The sequence below is a fragment of the Nesoenas mayeri genome (assembly GCF_963082525.1).
Source record: "Nesoenas mayeri genome assembly, chromosome: 15".
In the NCBI taxonomy this organism is placed as follows: domain Eukaryota; kingdom Metazoa; phylum Chordata; class Aves; order Columbiformes; family Columbidae; genus Nesoenas; species Nesoenas mayeri.
This window is the reverse complement of record NC_137559.1, coordinates 10,726,394-10,740,781: the sequence shown is the minus strand read 5'-3', so window position 1 is coordinate 10,740,781 and position 14,388 is coordinate 10,726,394. Positions and strand designations below refer to the sequence as shown.

The 14,388-nt window shown below is 46.4% G+C and overlaps 1 protein-coding gene across 1 annotated transcript in view; it reads right to left on the bottom strand.

Moving 5' to 3' along the window:
• The window catches only part of USP7 (ubiquitin specific peptidase 7), a 70,607-nt gene extending 62,065 nt beyond the window's left edge, over positions 1 to 8,542 (bottom strand). Inside the window, exon 1 of the mRNA XM_080353793.1 lies at positions 7,772 to 8,542. Within this exon, the coding sequence (XP_080209919.1) occupies positions 7,772 to 7,853 (82 nt within the window). The 5' untranslated portion in view covers positions 7,854 to 8,542. The remainder of the gene's footprint in view (positions 1 to 7,771) is intronic.
• Between the last annotated feature and the right edge of the window lie 5,846 nt (positions 8,543 to 14,388).

Below are 14,388 nucleotides of genomic sequence, written 5' to 3'. Positions count from 1 at the left end.
ACCTGCCCCAAAGTCCTCATCCTCACCCCAGAGACAGGGGCTGAATGGCAGAGGTGGACACAGGCGGGGTGACAGGCCTGTCCCTGCGCCCCTGCGCAGCATCCCCAGCCACTGCGGGGTCCGAGGGACCACGGGGACACGGCCACTGCACACCTGGGGATCAGGGTGCAGACAAACCACCACTCTGCCCAGACCTCAAACTGCAGCCATGATTTATCCAGCACTTTCATGGCTCAGAAGCAAGTTTTACACCAAAAATTTCCTACCTAGTCACAGAATAATGTGTTGATCGCATACTAGGAAGTCTGTTTCTTTTCTTAAGAATATAATTTCCCTTCTCTTAAATAATGTTAATATGTATCAACTCATTTAATAACTTATTTACTACAGATGTAAAGTGTCTACATTTTTAATTCACAAATTAGCCATTTTATGAAACAATCTTACACCACTTGACCCTCTTCTACTTAACAGTAAGAATATTAACTCACTAAGATGCATTTGGAATTTAAAACCTTCCACTAGTTTTAATTGCTGTTTGCACCCTAATACTTTTATCAGAATCTCCATCGAAGTTCTGCCGAATAATCTCAGTGATGTTAGACAATAACTCACCAAAACATATGGGAAGGAAAATCTCTCTTGTGGAAAGACACAACCATTCCTTTTTATAAACATAGCTCAACAGAAATTCATCCAATTGTTGTATTAGTACAACATCACATTTGGAGCTGTAAAACACAATTTTACTTAGAAAATATGACATCTCCAGCTGTGCATGTACTTTTTTGTAAAGATCTAAGAATATCATTACAGATGCTCCTTGTGAAATCACCAGAAGACCAAGCTTATACCTATAGTGAACACCAATGATATTCCTACACATCCTTTCCTATTTAGACTAGGAAAAGGGAAATTGGGAAAAATGACCTTAAGAATTTTCACAGATTTCTGCTTTTCAAGCCAGTTCTACCAAAATACATTCAATCCCTTGATATACAAAAGAAAAAGCTCCAAGTTCTGTTTTCCATCACTTTTATGTTTCATATCAAAGAGGTGTGATTGTATTAAACAAACCCTCATCACCTCCTGGAGGCTGCAAAACAGTGCAGTACTGTGAAAAAAAAGTCTATTTTGAACTTTCTTCTCACAGGACATTCCAGCTCACCATGCACATTATCTTCCTCTGGCCTGCAATATGCTTTGGAGTGGAAGTTAAGGTGCTGGTCTTGATGCAGAACACCCTAATACGTTCAGGATACCTGGAAGATTGTCCACCCTCATACCAGCATAGAGGCAAGAATCGGCTGAGGTACTGGAGTTTTCTCTTCCCCAATTTAAATGGGATGCTCCTGGCACATCTTGTGAGTGGCATCACTCTGCAGATCGCTTTACAGCTGCACTCAGGGAGAACTCCAGGTCTGCAGACATTGAACGTCCTGTTCTCCTAAGATGTTTGATACTACAAAGCATGATGGTTTTGTTTAAATCTTCACTATTAAATGGGTCAGGAATGACTTATTTTGGTTATGTTCAAAACAGCTGCCAAACAGCAATTAAAAACACTGAAATATGCTATACTGATTACATCACAGAATTTTAGTTTTATCAAGATTTAGCATTTAACCTCCATATTTTTAAGAAGTTTTGCTTAACAAATACACACATGCTGTGACACTAAACAATCAAGCTGTGTTTATTCTAGATGCATATTAAGTCTAATACTAAACAGTCTCCAAATGTGTTTTTATATTTTGAAGAGAATCCCAAAGATTCTTTGGCACTATGGTAAAACACCATCACTGTCTTCCTCAGACTGCAAACATTCAGTGTAGTTTCCGTATTTTCAAAATCCATCCACTAATTTCCAGGCACATAAATATTTTAGTTGATAAAAATCTCTGCCTTCTAGGGAAACTAGGAACATACAAGTCAGAATAAAACGGTACTTCCAAGCTGACCATTCTTCATGTTGCTGGCAAGTCATTCAAACTCCACTCAATGTTTCTAAACTTACAGAGCTTGTTCTACTACAATCAGTAAGCCAAGCTGAAAAAAAAAATGGTTTAGTGGAAATATTAAAACATGTTAAGTCTAAGCCTGTAACAATGCTCACAGATACGCTATGCTACAGCCGTTGCCACCGATCAGGTGCAATTTCGCTCTTTTTTTCTAGTGTATCACATTAAAATATTAAAACCATCTGATCAAAATAAGTGACCAATAAAAAAATGTTTCAGAAAACAACATGGCATATTTAATACTCGACAAACAAGATATCCAGTCTCCAGTTCCCATTCTGCTTGCCCAGACCATTTATAATAACTGTTAATCCTGTTGCTGGTAATATCAAACCAGCACATAGCAGATTTTATATATATATATGTGTATATATATATATATATATAAAAATATATAAATGTGTATTTGAAAGGGAAAAGCACATTTGCTGCTGATTACTAACGCCTTGTAATGCAAGCCACCTGATATTTTCCTCCTTCACAATCTATGCTTTCAGCCACAAGATACAAAGTTAAAGTAATTTATCTGTGACCCCTCAAAACACAAAGTAAGGCAAAAAATTCCCTATTTTAAATTTATTATCATGTAAGAAAAATTGGATGCTTCACAAGCTCTAAACCAGTTCATTTTCACCCTTACCCCAAATATCAAATGATGTCATGCAAGATGTACTGGCTAAACTGGTTTAACTGCTACAGGCTGGATGCACTGTTTAGATTTTCTTGTGATAAATTATTCTGCAGCAATGAAACCAATTCAGTTAGTCTCAAACAACTATTTCCATCTGCTTTGTTAAAGCTTGGACTTATATTACTTCTACATGCACAACTTCCTACTTTACTTAGTGTAGCGACCTCATAATGACTGGGAACAGATTTTGCTTCTCTTATGAATTCAGTCAATAGCACGGAACAACTGGAGCAGAGTAAGGAAGTCTGATGTGCATAGTTCATCCCAAACAATGTCCTGGCTACACTTCCCTCCGCATTGTACACACATTTTCCACTCTTTCCACTTCTCCTTCCCAGAAAGTTTACTAAACCTGACTACCTATTGAGCACTCAGTTCATGAAGAACACACGGAAGAAACTCTCGACACAGTAGCACTCTCTGAAAGTCACCTATGCCACTTCCTCCCTTGGCCTGAAGCAGCTACCTGAGAACGATGCAATGCGTATCTTTTCCCAAGGTACGTGCTGTTTCCAAAGGTACTAAACATCACCCGTACTGGGAATAAAAAGCCAGGCCTGGTTCTTAGCTCTAGGTATAACCTCAAAATTAACTTAATTTTGGTTATTGTCTGCTGCACCAGTGCTTTTACCTCCCCCCACCTTGAGCATCATCTATTTCACAGAAAAATGTCAGGGCTGGAGAGGGGAAGGGGCAGGAAGAACATAAAAACAAGCAGATACCCACAGTCATATGATAAATTTAGTCTGCATATTCTAAGACATATACCCTCACCTTACCACCACTTGTCCAGAATATAGAAGACAGCGAAGGAGCTCAGGGAAAAAGGAGGATTCAGGCCTTCAAGAGAAAGGCATGGAAGCAGGCAAAAAAAGAAAACTAACACAATGTTATGTATCCAAATGATATTAAACTGCCAGGAACTGAGAATACTAATGAGGACAAAATCTGAGAGGGAAGTAAGCACTCAGGACACAGGCAAAAAAAAAAAACTACATACTAGAGACCAGTATCACACAGTGGGTCAGAAATCTAGTAAATGCTGTCAGTAGTGAGCAAAACAGGAACAGTGAGCAACACAAACTTTCAATTGCATGGAAACCGCAGGAAAGGGCAATTTTACGCTTTTCACATATACACACACAGACACCACTTTTTTTCTTGTTCTTTGCGTATTTCACCTGGAACTCAAATATCAACTTTAAATTGCCCCAACTAGGGATAAACTTAAAAGCGCCGTGGGTCCACGGACTGTGACCCTGTCTTGAGAAGCCTGTGCTGGCCACTGCAGAAAAGAACTTCCATAACGTGAAACACACCTACGTACGTAACTATGAGCAGAAGCTGAACCTACCTAAAAGCAAATTCAAACTATAAGCAAGGAAAACTTATTAAGCCACAAATGAGACTCTCAATGAAAAAACGTTATGAAATATGTAACTGTAGATTTGTATTACACCAGGTTCTTTGAAGCTCAGACACATTTGTGAAAAGACATTACAGAGGAAGCATATATAAAGTATTGGGACTTGGATTCAATTACACTTTATAGAGCAACTCATTATCAACTAAACAGACATAATTCTTTGCATGATAAAGCAACTTACACACCCTACTTGCAGTACAGAAGAACTGTATTTTTTTTTCCTTTAAACTTATTTATCATACAAATAAACTCTTCAGCATTTCTACTAGATAAATTAACAGTTTGAGATGGTAATTAGTAAACTATCTAAAACTCAGGCATCAACAACTCACATGCACACTCCCTTTCTTGGGGCCCAAAGGCAGTCACAGCAGGCAGAATGACATGCAGTTATGCAGCAGTGGACGACGAGTGCGCACGAAATTCATGACTAGGGACAGGATTTGGCTAGGTATCCACCAGCGGCCGTGCCACCTCCAGCAGCTCTTCCTGTTCCTTCCTACCCCAACGCCCAGCCTTCAGCACATTCACACAGCACTAAATGGGGCTGCAGGCTGAACCAAATTAAAAACCTAAACTACATTTTAAACCCACACTTTTTGTTTATTATTTTGAGCACTCTATAGTCACAGAGAGGTACGCTACTTGCCCAACACGAGACGCAGAGGAGTGGTGCAAACGCTATGCTTGTCCAACTGCACCCGTCGAGGGGACACAGCCTCTTCTGACAGTTCTCATCAATTTAAAGTTGCGCTCTCTACGTATCACTACCGGTAAGGCTAAAACTGATTACAGATGTATGATCCGCAAGTAACAGAAGACTAAATACACCAAGAGGTGATCTGTAACACCATAGCATTCCAGCTCAGTACTGCAGGTAGGTGAGCCTGCACCACACCTGGTCCCCTTGGCAAGGCTGTCATTGCTGCTTTCCTTCAGGATGCAGAGATTAAGTCGTTTTTCTTTCTAAAGGGAATGCCTTCCCCGCTCCTGAAGCCTGATAGCCCTGACTGAGTACTATTTTCATTTACACAGTGTCCATAAGGTCATCAAAGAACAGTAATTAGTCATAAGGGAAAAGGAAAAAAAAAAAACAGGGACATGAAAGCAGACACTCAAAATACCATATGTGATTCAATCCTAAAGGGTTTAACTCCACACTTCTATTACTACTTCTGAAATGGTTATTTCACTCATCAAAAATTGCTCATCTAGTATAGCTGTACACAGAATAAGTGAACCTGCACATAATTCAAAAATCAAGATGTGCAATTTTCCACTGTGCATTCTTCACATACCTCCTAAATCTAACGTGATCACTCACTGAAGAATGGTATCCAACACTGCTCTCTGCACGTTAAAATTAAGCTAACTACATACTATTAAACATTTTCCTTACTACTTGAAATCGTCTCAAGAAAGCACACCCATAATTAAAACAATTAAAATTGTTTTGCACACTAAATAAATATATGCCCATGATGTCAACTTTTTAAAAAAGTTAGTAATAATCTGATATCCGAGATCTTGTAAACTTAACACATTTCTCAAAGAAAGTAAGTACTCCAATAAACCTTCAAGGAATAAACTTTTTTTGTTTTGTTTTCACATAAACAGACAGTTCTGTAAGCTCTTGCAAATTAGCAAGTTCGTAATATCACCCAGAATCAGCTGTGTGCAGCCTAATAGATCTCCAATAGATTTCTGAGATAATGCTGTATTCTCAGTGTTGCTATGTCGATATATGCAGAGACCCTTTCCTCATGTCTCTAGTGGAGGTGGCCATCAGCGCAAGATTTCCACAACTAAAGGGACTTGTGCGTGTATTTTGGACTGCTGTACCCTCACTGACAGAGGGGATGCAATCCAGAGAAGTTCAGGACACCTTAAACTGCATAAAAATATTGAGCATTTCACAGTGTGCCCAGCGTGGCAGAGCATTAAGCCCATAAAAACCAAAATAAAAACATTACATACAGTCAATATTCTAAAGGACTGAAAAGGATATTGGGAAAAACTAGATTGTTAATCAATCGATCTGCTGGAAGATATAACCCACAAGATGTTAATATTTGTATCCATAAAAACAACTACCAGGTCTATTTTAAATCACCTCTTTTTATGTGTTTGCCACACGGTATATAAACACCAGTTTGTAGATTTTTCTAAAACAAAACCAAACCAAATTGCTCTGACAGTAAGTAAGTCTTAGCTATTATTTTATGAAATAGAGATTAATGTTTAAGAAAGTGAGGCTTTATTTCATGACCTTCTAATCTTGAAATGTAATCTCACAGTCACTGTGACAAACTTGCACTAAAACACCTTTGCTCCTCCTCATTTCAATGGCTATTATTTAGCAGGAAGGTACATTTGCTAAGTCGATTGTGATGTTTCCAAGCAAAACATCTTGCGTTGGTAAATATTTATGTCACGATTGATTAAAACGGTGGTAAGAGAACTGGCATCTTCACAGCCAGGCATTCTAAACAATATTTAGGTAGTTGGTGTTTTTGACCTCCAAGTCAAATACCATCGCTATGAGCAGCATACCGTGGCTGCCCTTCCTTCGGGAACAAAATCCTGTCCATACATTTGCCCTAAATCATTTTACACCGTTGAATTCACACGGAAGGTGTCGTTCAAAGTGCGGGGGTAGGGAGGATGTGCAAAAATAACACCACAATGAAGAAAAAAAAAAAAAGCCAAAAGCACCACAGGAGAATCCACCGGACGGGAGCAGGGAACAAGCCTGAAAACGTAGTGCCTCCTTTATGAAAGCAACGCAACTGCATGACGGTGCAGGATCCAGGCCGAGGGCTGAGCGGGCGCTACACATGGCCAGCGCTGCCCGCCGACCCGCGCTAGGCCCGCCCGGCAGCGGGTTCTGTAAATAACCCTCAGAGGAGGGTTAATTAAAAATGGCGAGCAGCGTGGCTGCCTGCATACAATGAGCGGCCGGGCCGCGCCGCCCCGCACGGCCCCGGGCAGGGCAGGGCTGGACCCACCGCCCAGCCCGCCGGCGGGAGCGGGGACGCCGAGGGGGGCCGGGCCGGGCTAGGCCCCACCGCTCCGGGGCCGGGCAGCCCTCGGGACAGCGGCGGCCCCTTCCCCCCAAAACAGCGAACCGTCGCCCCAAATCACAACTACTTTCAGACGGAGCGCCGGCCCCCCCGCGCCCCTGCCGCCCCCCCCCCCGGTCACCTCCCAACGGCGGCTCCCACTCCCCGCCAGGCCGAAGGTCCGCGCTCCCGTCCGCACGCCTGGCCGCGGGGAAGCGGGTCCCCTTTTGTAACAGCGCTCCCCCCTGCGCCCTCCCCCTCCCGCGACGCAAATTCCTGCAGAGCCCCCCGGGCCGCCTGCCCCAGCCCCGCACCGCAACTTTCCCCGGCGGCCCCCCGCTCCCGCCGAGGCACCGCTGGGCAGCGCACTCCGAGCCCCGGAGGGGCGACCCCGGCAGCCGGGGAGGAAAAGGGAGGGCCAGGCGCGTGTTTACCGCGGAGGGAGAATGGGATCTCCCCGGCGGGGACGCGGCGCCCGGGGAGCCCCGGAGCCGGCAGCACGGCAGGGGACGAGGGGGGAAAACTCTCCTCGGAGTTGAGGACGCGGGGCCCTGCCCGGGCCCGCCTTTACCTTCCATCTCCATGTCCTCGGGCTCGCTCAGCTGCTGCTCCCCGGGCTTCTGGTGCTGCTGCTGCTGCTGATGGTGGTTCATCTCGGGCTGGGGCTGGGGCTCGGGCTCGGCGGCGGCGGCCTGGGCCTTTCCCGCTGGGGGCTGCAGGCCTGTGTCGGGAGGGGAAGGGGCGGAGGAGCGGCGGGGCCTGGGCAGCGGCCGGGACTGGGCACCCGCCTCGGGGGGCTGCGGCTGGGCTCCGGCGGGCAGGGAGCGGGCAGCCGGAGGAGGCAGCGAGACGCGCACGTATTTGCTCGCTATTCGCCCAATCTCGGCGGCGGCACCCGGTCGGGGGAAAGGGGGTGGGGAGGAGGGACCGGCCGGGGGTGGCGGCTTCCCCGGGGGCCGGAGGGGAGGGGACCGGGAGGAGGGGAAGGGGGGGACGGGAGACCAGGAGTCAGGGCCCGGCGGCGGCGCCCGGCGCTTTCCCCTCCCCCGGCGAGGTGTCCCCGGCGCTGCGAAGTCAGGGAGGCGCCGCGGGGCCCCTCCTCTGCCCTCCCGCCCCCCCCAGCGCCCCGGCACAGCCGCTGGCCGACGCCCGGCTCGCTGCTCCCGGCCCGCGGGCCGCCCCCGTTGCCTGTGCCCCGGCGCGCTGCTGCCGCTCCGCCGCCGCCAGCGCTCTCTGTCTCAAAATGGCGGCTGCGGTAAACGCCGTGAAATGTCACATCCGCATGAGGGGCAGCCCAGCGAGCCGGGGAGGGGGAGGCAGCGCCGCGGCCGCCCCGGGAACAGCAGCCGCCGCCGCCACAGGAGGCCGGAGAGGCGGGGCCAGGGGGGCCGGGCCCGGGCGCCGGCGCCGCCGCGGCCTCTCCGCAGCGCAGGCCGCGGCCACCTGCGCGCAGCTCGGGCGCAGCGGCCGGTGGGCCCCGCGCAGCCGCCGCTGCCCGAGCCACGGGGCCGCTCCCGGCCGCCGCGGCCGAGACCCGCGCCTCGCGATCCTCCGGCAGCTCCCGCTCCTCCCGGCCGCTCCGGCTGCACCTGACGCAGGCCCGAGGCCGCGACTCAACGAGGAGCGACCCCCGAGCTGCCCGGCCCCGAGAGGCTCGGGGGCAGCGGGGCCTGGCGAGGGGCTGCGGGCCGGGCACGGCCCGGCACCCCAGGCCCCGCGGAGGCTCGGGGCGGCCGCTGGGCTCAGCCTGGGCCTTGGGTGCTTCCATGCTCACGGCGGGCACGGTTTCGCCCTTGCGCTCACACCCGCGCGTGTGTGGTGGGCTTGGGGCTCACGGTGGGCTCGGGGCCTGGCCCTTACTGTGCTCTGCTCCGGCCGCGGGGCCACAGCACGGCCGGGACGGGGACGGTGTCCCAGGCGGGCCCTGCCTGACAGGGCACCCCGCTGCCCATGTCCCTGCGCTGCCGGGCTTGTAGGGGCAAGGGCAGGCAGGTAAAGAACGTATTTGTGTGACCTGTGGAAAGAGGAGGGAGAAATCTGCAAACAAGCCTCTTCCTTGCTGCGATGCCACTATTTTTATGATTGTTATATGGAGGAGGTAGTCCCTCCTGGGGAAGTGTCCTATCTGTTTTCCTCTGATGGAAGGACAAAGCAGGAGTGTGGGTGAACAAATTAACACCTGGCTGGTCCAGTTTGGGGTTGGAGGAACAAAGGAAGCAATTTCACTTGGGGATGAAGTAGGTGGAAGACTGTGGGGAGTTGCATTAAACAGCCCAGTATTTACTTCACTGTGTTTGGCAACCCAGGCAGCAGGATAGTGTCTGAAGGGGAGGGCTCAGTACTGCAAAGCTGGGCCTCCTGAAGGGACTGAAAATGGACCTGAGCAGACAGTGCTGCCCAGACTGCAAGTGGAGAAGTGATCTGAAAGTTTATTTAGTTTTCTAGTTTATAAAATGAGCAAATCAAAGCCAATCCGGGGGGCAAATCCAGCCTGTCTGGGCTCCAGCTGGCCCCTTCTCAGTAACATGAGAGTCTGCAGGGGCAGAAAATAATTTCCAAGTATGAAGCCCTACCTGAAGTAGTAAAACTACAGGGTTAGAAGGAGGAAAAATAAGGGAAGTTGAGGATATTAGTGGGAAGATCAGGTATTAAAAACAGTTAATTTGACAGTTTGCCTTCCAAAAAGTGCATTCTGAGTTTCCCTGTTGTTCCTTTTAATTCTCAAAAGCTGTTTTAAAGAAAAATTATTTACAAACATGGAAGAGGTTTGTTGCTATTGACCCAGGCAAAAACATGACAAATCTGCTAAACTCGGATTTACAGTATCTTGGCAAAAGAGGGGGATTAGGGCAGAGGTTTGAACAGAGATTGATGCACATATCTTTAGTTTCTTAATGTCCTAAACTATTAAAATTCCCCACTGCCAGTCTTTCCCTATAATTAGTTCCCAGAACAATTGCTCTTTCCTAATGACATCCATTCCAACCTCCTAAATCATACACAGGTTTATACTCATCCCTCTGTCCTCCCTCCACAAGTGATCCCAGTACAGGACAAACCAGTGTGTCACAACAAGAAGGTGGCTACGGGTTATTACATGGATCATCAGCCACAAACACTGGGTCTGTGGGCGAGGAACAACCGAGGAAAACAATTTCACTGCTGCGAAGAGCGAGTCCCTAAAGTTAATCATAAGCTGATGTTGTCATAAGCATTAAAGATATTATTTTATATACAAAAACTTATCTGAGCATTGGTTCATTTTAAAGTAGCTTATTTTCCAAAATTGTTGTTTTCTGCTACTGTCTTAGAGGAGCAGAAGTCATGCAAAATGCATCTGTACAAATCCTTGGATGTGGAAGGAGCAGTGTGGAAGAGAGAGGCAGGGATTTTCCTGTCCGTAACTGGACACAGGAACAATGTATCACGCGTTTGTCAGACGGCACATCCCCATGAAACACTCCCTCTTCTGTATATTCCTAATTTAAGTGAACGGTATCTTTCTAGAGTCCAGCTACAACACAGACTGAAGTGTCTTACAATGTTTTGGGAAAATGTGTAAAGATGTGTCATTTATACTGTGTGAAAATACTTGTGAATAAAAAAAAAATATATTGAAAATTGATTCAGGTACTTATATTTAAGAGGGAAGTAATTTCAAGTATGTATATATAATAATCTCAAATGCATTTCTGAAATAATTAGATTGTAGGCATTTTATACCATCAGACAGTGATTGTAGCACTGTGATTTGATTGTTTCTAGATAGGAAATAGAAATATGAATTGCCAAACAAGGGAAGTCCAGATCTCAACCTATGCTAACGTTGTATCCCAACTGCCTGAAGAATACCTCTGCTGAATATTTCTGGTGCATTGCTGCTCCCTCCTGAAACTTTCTGCTGTTCACCTTTCTCTGGTACAAGACGCAGAAGCTCTGTCCTTTGAAGGAAAGGACGGTCCCCTTCTGTATAACCGCCTGGCTGTATCACTGCTGCCAGCGTTTCACCCAGCCTCTACTCCAGCACCGATATCCAACCATTTATTTATCCAGCTGTTCCGTAAATGCCTTCTGTTTTCTTAATAAATCCCTTTCTGCACTGCACGCTCCATCCTCAACAGCCACATCCCTCTGCAAGTGGTTCCGTCTGCTGTAGTTCTGATGGCAAATTCCTTGTGCAGGAGAGTCGGGAAACCCCCCGACACAGGTTACTGATATTTAAAAAGAAATAAGAATAAAGATCATGAGGGGGAACGTGATGAATATAGTCCATGTATCCATTCCTATGGTTTTTATTCTTGTCATTTCCCACTCCTTCATTTTGTACACCCACTTATTGAATCTTGTCTAAATTTAGGCCTCTGTCCTGTCAACTAATCTGGTCCCTCTTGGCCCTTGTGCCCACACAAAGCTCTGGGGAACCTGGCGAAGCTGCACCTGAGCAAAGGATTTCCTCCTCTGGATTGCCATGTGTGAGGAGGCCAAGGAGATCCCTTGCTGTGTGCTCTCAGGGCAATGGGGCTATGGGACCTGCTGCAGCCTCCTGACATTCCCTCCACATTAGTCATCCTCAGGAGAGGTGACATTAAAGATGTGCTGTCAGCACTGTCACCTTTAAAATGCCATTGAAGAAATGGGCTTCATTTTGTGAGGCTGACCTGCTCCTGAGCATCCCTGAAATTTAAAAATAAAGCCAACTCAGGCTATTTCTTCTTAAAACACTCGCAAGCCGGTGTTCCTCTCCTGGCAAGCCCCGTGTTTCCTCTGCTTTTCTGTCCTCCAGATGAGAGATGCTTCCTGTGGAGGAGGCTCGCTCTGCAAAACCCTGTCCTCAGCAGGGCCCGATGGCCACCGCAGGGAAAACAGAGCAGGAAACTGCAGAAAACTGGGCTGAAGGAAAAGAGGAGGATGCTGAGTCCATCCTCTGCCCCATAGCAGAATCAGCTGGACCAGGAGCGTTTCTGCCAGCCCCGCTTATTTCCTCCCTGCTCCTCAGCTGCTCAGGAAATCTTCATTCCTGCCTGGCTCCGTGTGCTGCCCTGGCTTCAGCACAGATGTCCTCTCCCGGCCAGTCTCTGCACTTACTGCCAGCATCACTCATGATGCTCCATAATGCGTGCTGGTAGGCGTGCCTATAATTAAGGAAATTTATGGCCATGTAATGACAGAAGAGCAATTGACACCAGCACACGCCCTTAATATAGATGCACTAAACCAGCAAAACTGGGGTTGCCACTTGTGCAGCTTACTCTCCTGTGTTTCTGGATGAACATACGTTAATGCAGACGTGCCTCTGCCAGCACTGTGCCTCAAGACAAGGGGTTTACACTGGTGGGACTGTGCCCACAGTTACACCAGGCTGCCTTCCCCACTCTGACAGCCTCCTCTGGCCTCTCACAGTTCTCCTCCTTCATCCCATGTCTATGGTTGAAGATGCTTAGTACTATAGTGATAAAATCAGTTAAAATCTTCTTGCTGTTGCCGGAAGCGCTCTGTTCCCTTGTTCGTGGTCCTTCTGATGCTTTGCCCCATTGCTAGTGCTGCCTGGCTTGCTTTGCACCTAAAGACTGAAAAGGCAGAAAATGTTGTTAAAGGCACAAAATTAAGTGGAAAACCTAGGTAATTTGTTTGGCTGCGATGTATGTATTTAGCTATAAAAACTTGTTGCACAAGTAGTGGGGTGGATGGAGTTTCATGCACTCTAAATATATTTTCCACATTTTCTAACCCTCAACATCCCACAGTAACCTCAGAGTTTCATGGCTTTTCTTTCTACAAAGTGACAAATAGCTCCAAATCATTCCAGTCTCTCTGAGGAGGGCTGGACCAAATGGCTTCTGAAAATCCTTCCCAACTGAAATAATTCTGTGGTTCTTTAATGACCGAGCAATTTTCACAAAGTTTGCAGGTATTTATTAGCTCGGTCTTCTACCCCTTTATAGTTTTTTTTGCTGAGAGTGACAGACAGGCACACAGTGCAATAGCCTAAGCTCTGTTTCCTCAGCAAAAAGGGTAAAATACATAATTACAAATCTTTCAGGAATGTTTTCATTTCTCTTTAATTGAACAAACATTATATTTTAAGGAGAGATATAAATCATTATTCCTTAGTGATAAAAGGTGTTAAATCCATTATGACTGAATGCGTCCCATAGTTCAAAGCTTTACATGATTTAAAGTAGATCTTTGAGCAGTTTTCCAAAGCCACACCTTTCACACAACTTTCATGGAGAGTCAAGACATCTAATTTCATAGCTATTAAAAAATGATTATGTTTAATTCTCACAATAAAACCAAGCCTGTTTTGCTAAAAAGTTGTATGTTTGCATCTGAGCTGCTACGTAGTAACCCAGTCTCTGTTTACCATCTTTGTAAAGACCAGTGATTCCTTTTCCTCATCAAATTTTGTTGAACACAGTAAACTATGAAGTCAAGTGTTACAGTGATATACATCCAAAGTAAAAAGGGAATGGAAGGTACTTCACTGGTCCATCTTTTTCTGTACAACTGTAACTAATCAGCTAAGGGTGGCTGTAAAAGTGGTGTCTCACTCTGAATGGAAGGCAGAAGGTGAAGCTGAAAAGTATCTTTGCAATTAGGTGTACCTGCAACAGCCTTTTTTGAAATAAACATATTATTAGTGGAAGATAAGGACTGCCAGTAAGAAAACTGATGCCTGCCATGCAGCACGTGTCGTCCTGCTAAAGCACTTGGACCTGCAGAGGTTCTCAAAGTGCCTGAAATGTGGTGTTTGAATAATCTGCACATCTCCTCCTCTGGAAAGGAGGTGAGGTGTTGAAGATCACCAGATTTACAAATGGGCAGCAAAAGATGGAGTGACTTCTTGTGCACCAGAATGTGAGCTGTGGCAACATTAAAGCAGAAGTGAGTTATGTGGTCTTTTTTAGAAAAAATGATCATTTGTTCAGGCCATCCTTGTATCACACATCAGAGGGAAGGTGGCACAGAGTAGTGGGATGAAAGTTAGGTGACTTCTTCAGGCATGACATAGCAATTGATCACCCTGCTGCAGATTTTCTCTTCTTTAAGTGTCTTGACTTTTGACATCAACTACATTTTCCTTATCTCCTTCTACTTTCTTCCTCAGAAGAAAATCCTTCCTCCACAAATCTTTCCTTCTTTCAGGAGTCCGCATTAATGATGACAGAGAGATCTGCCACCCATTCC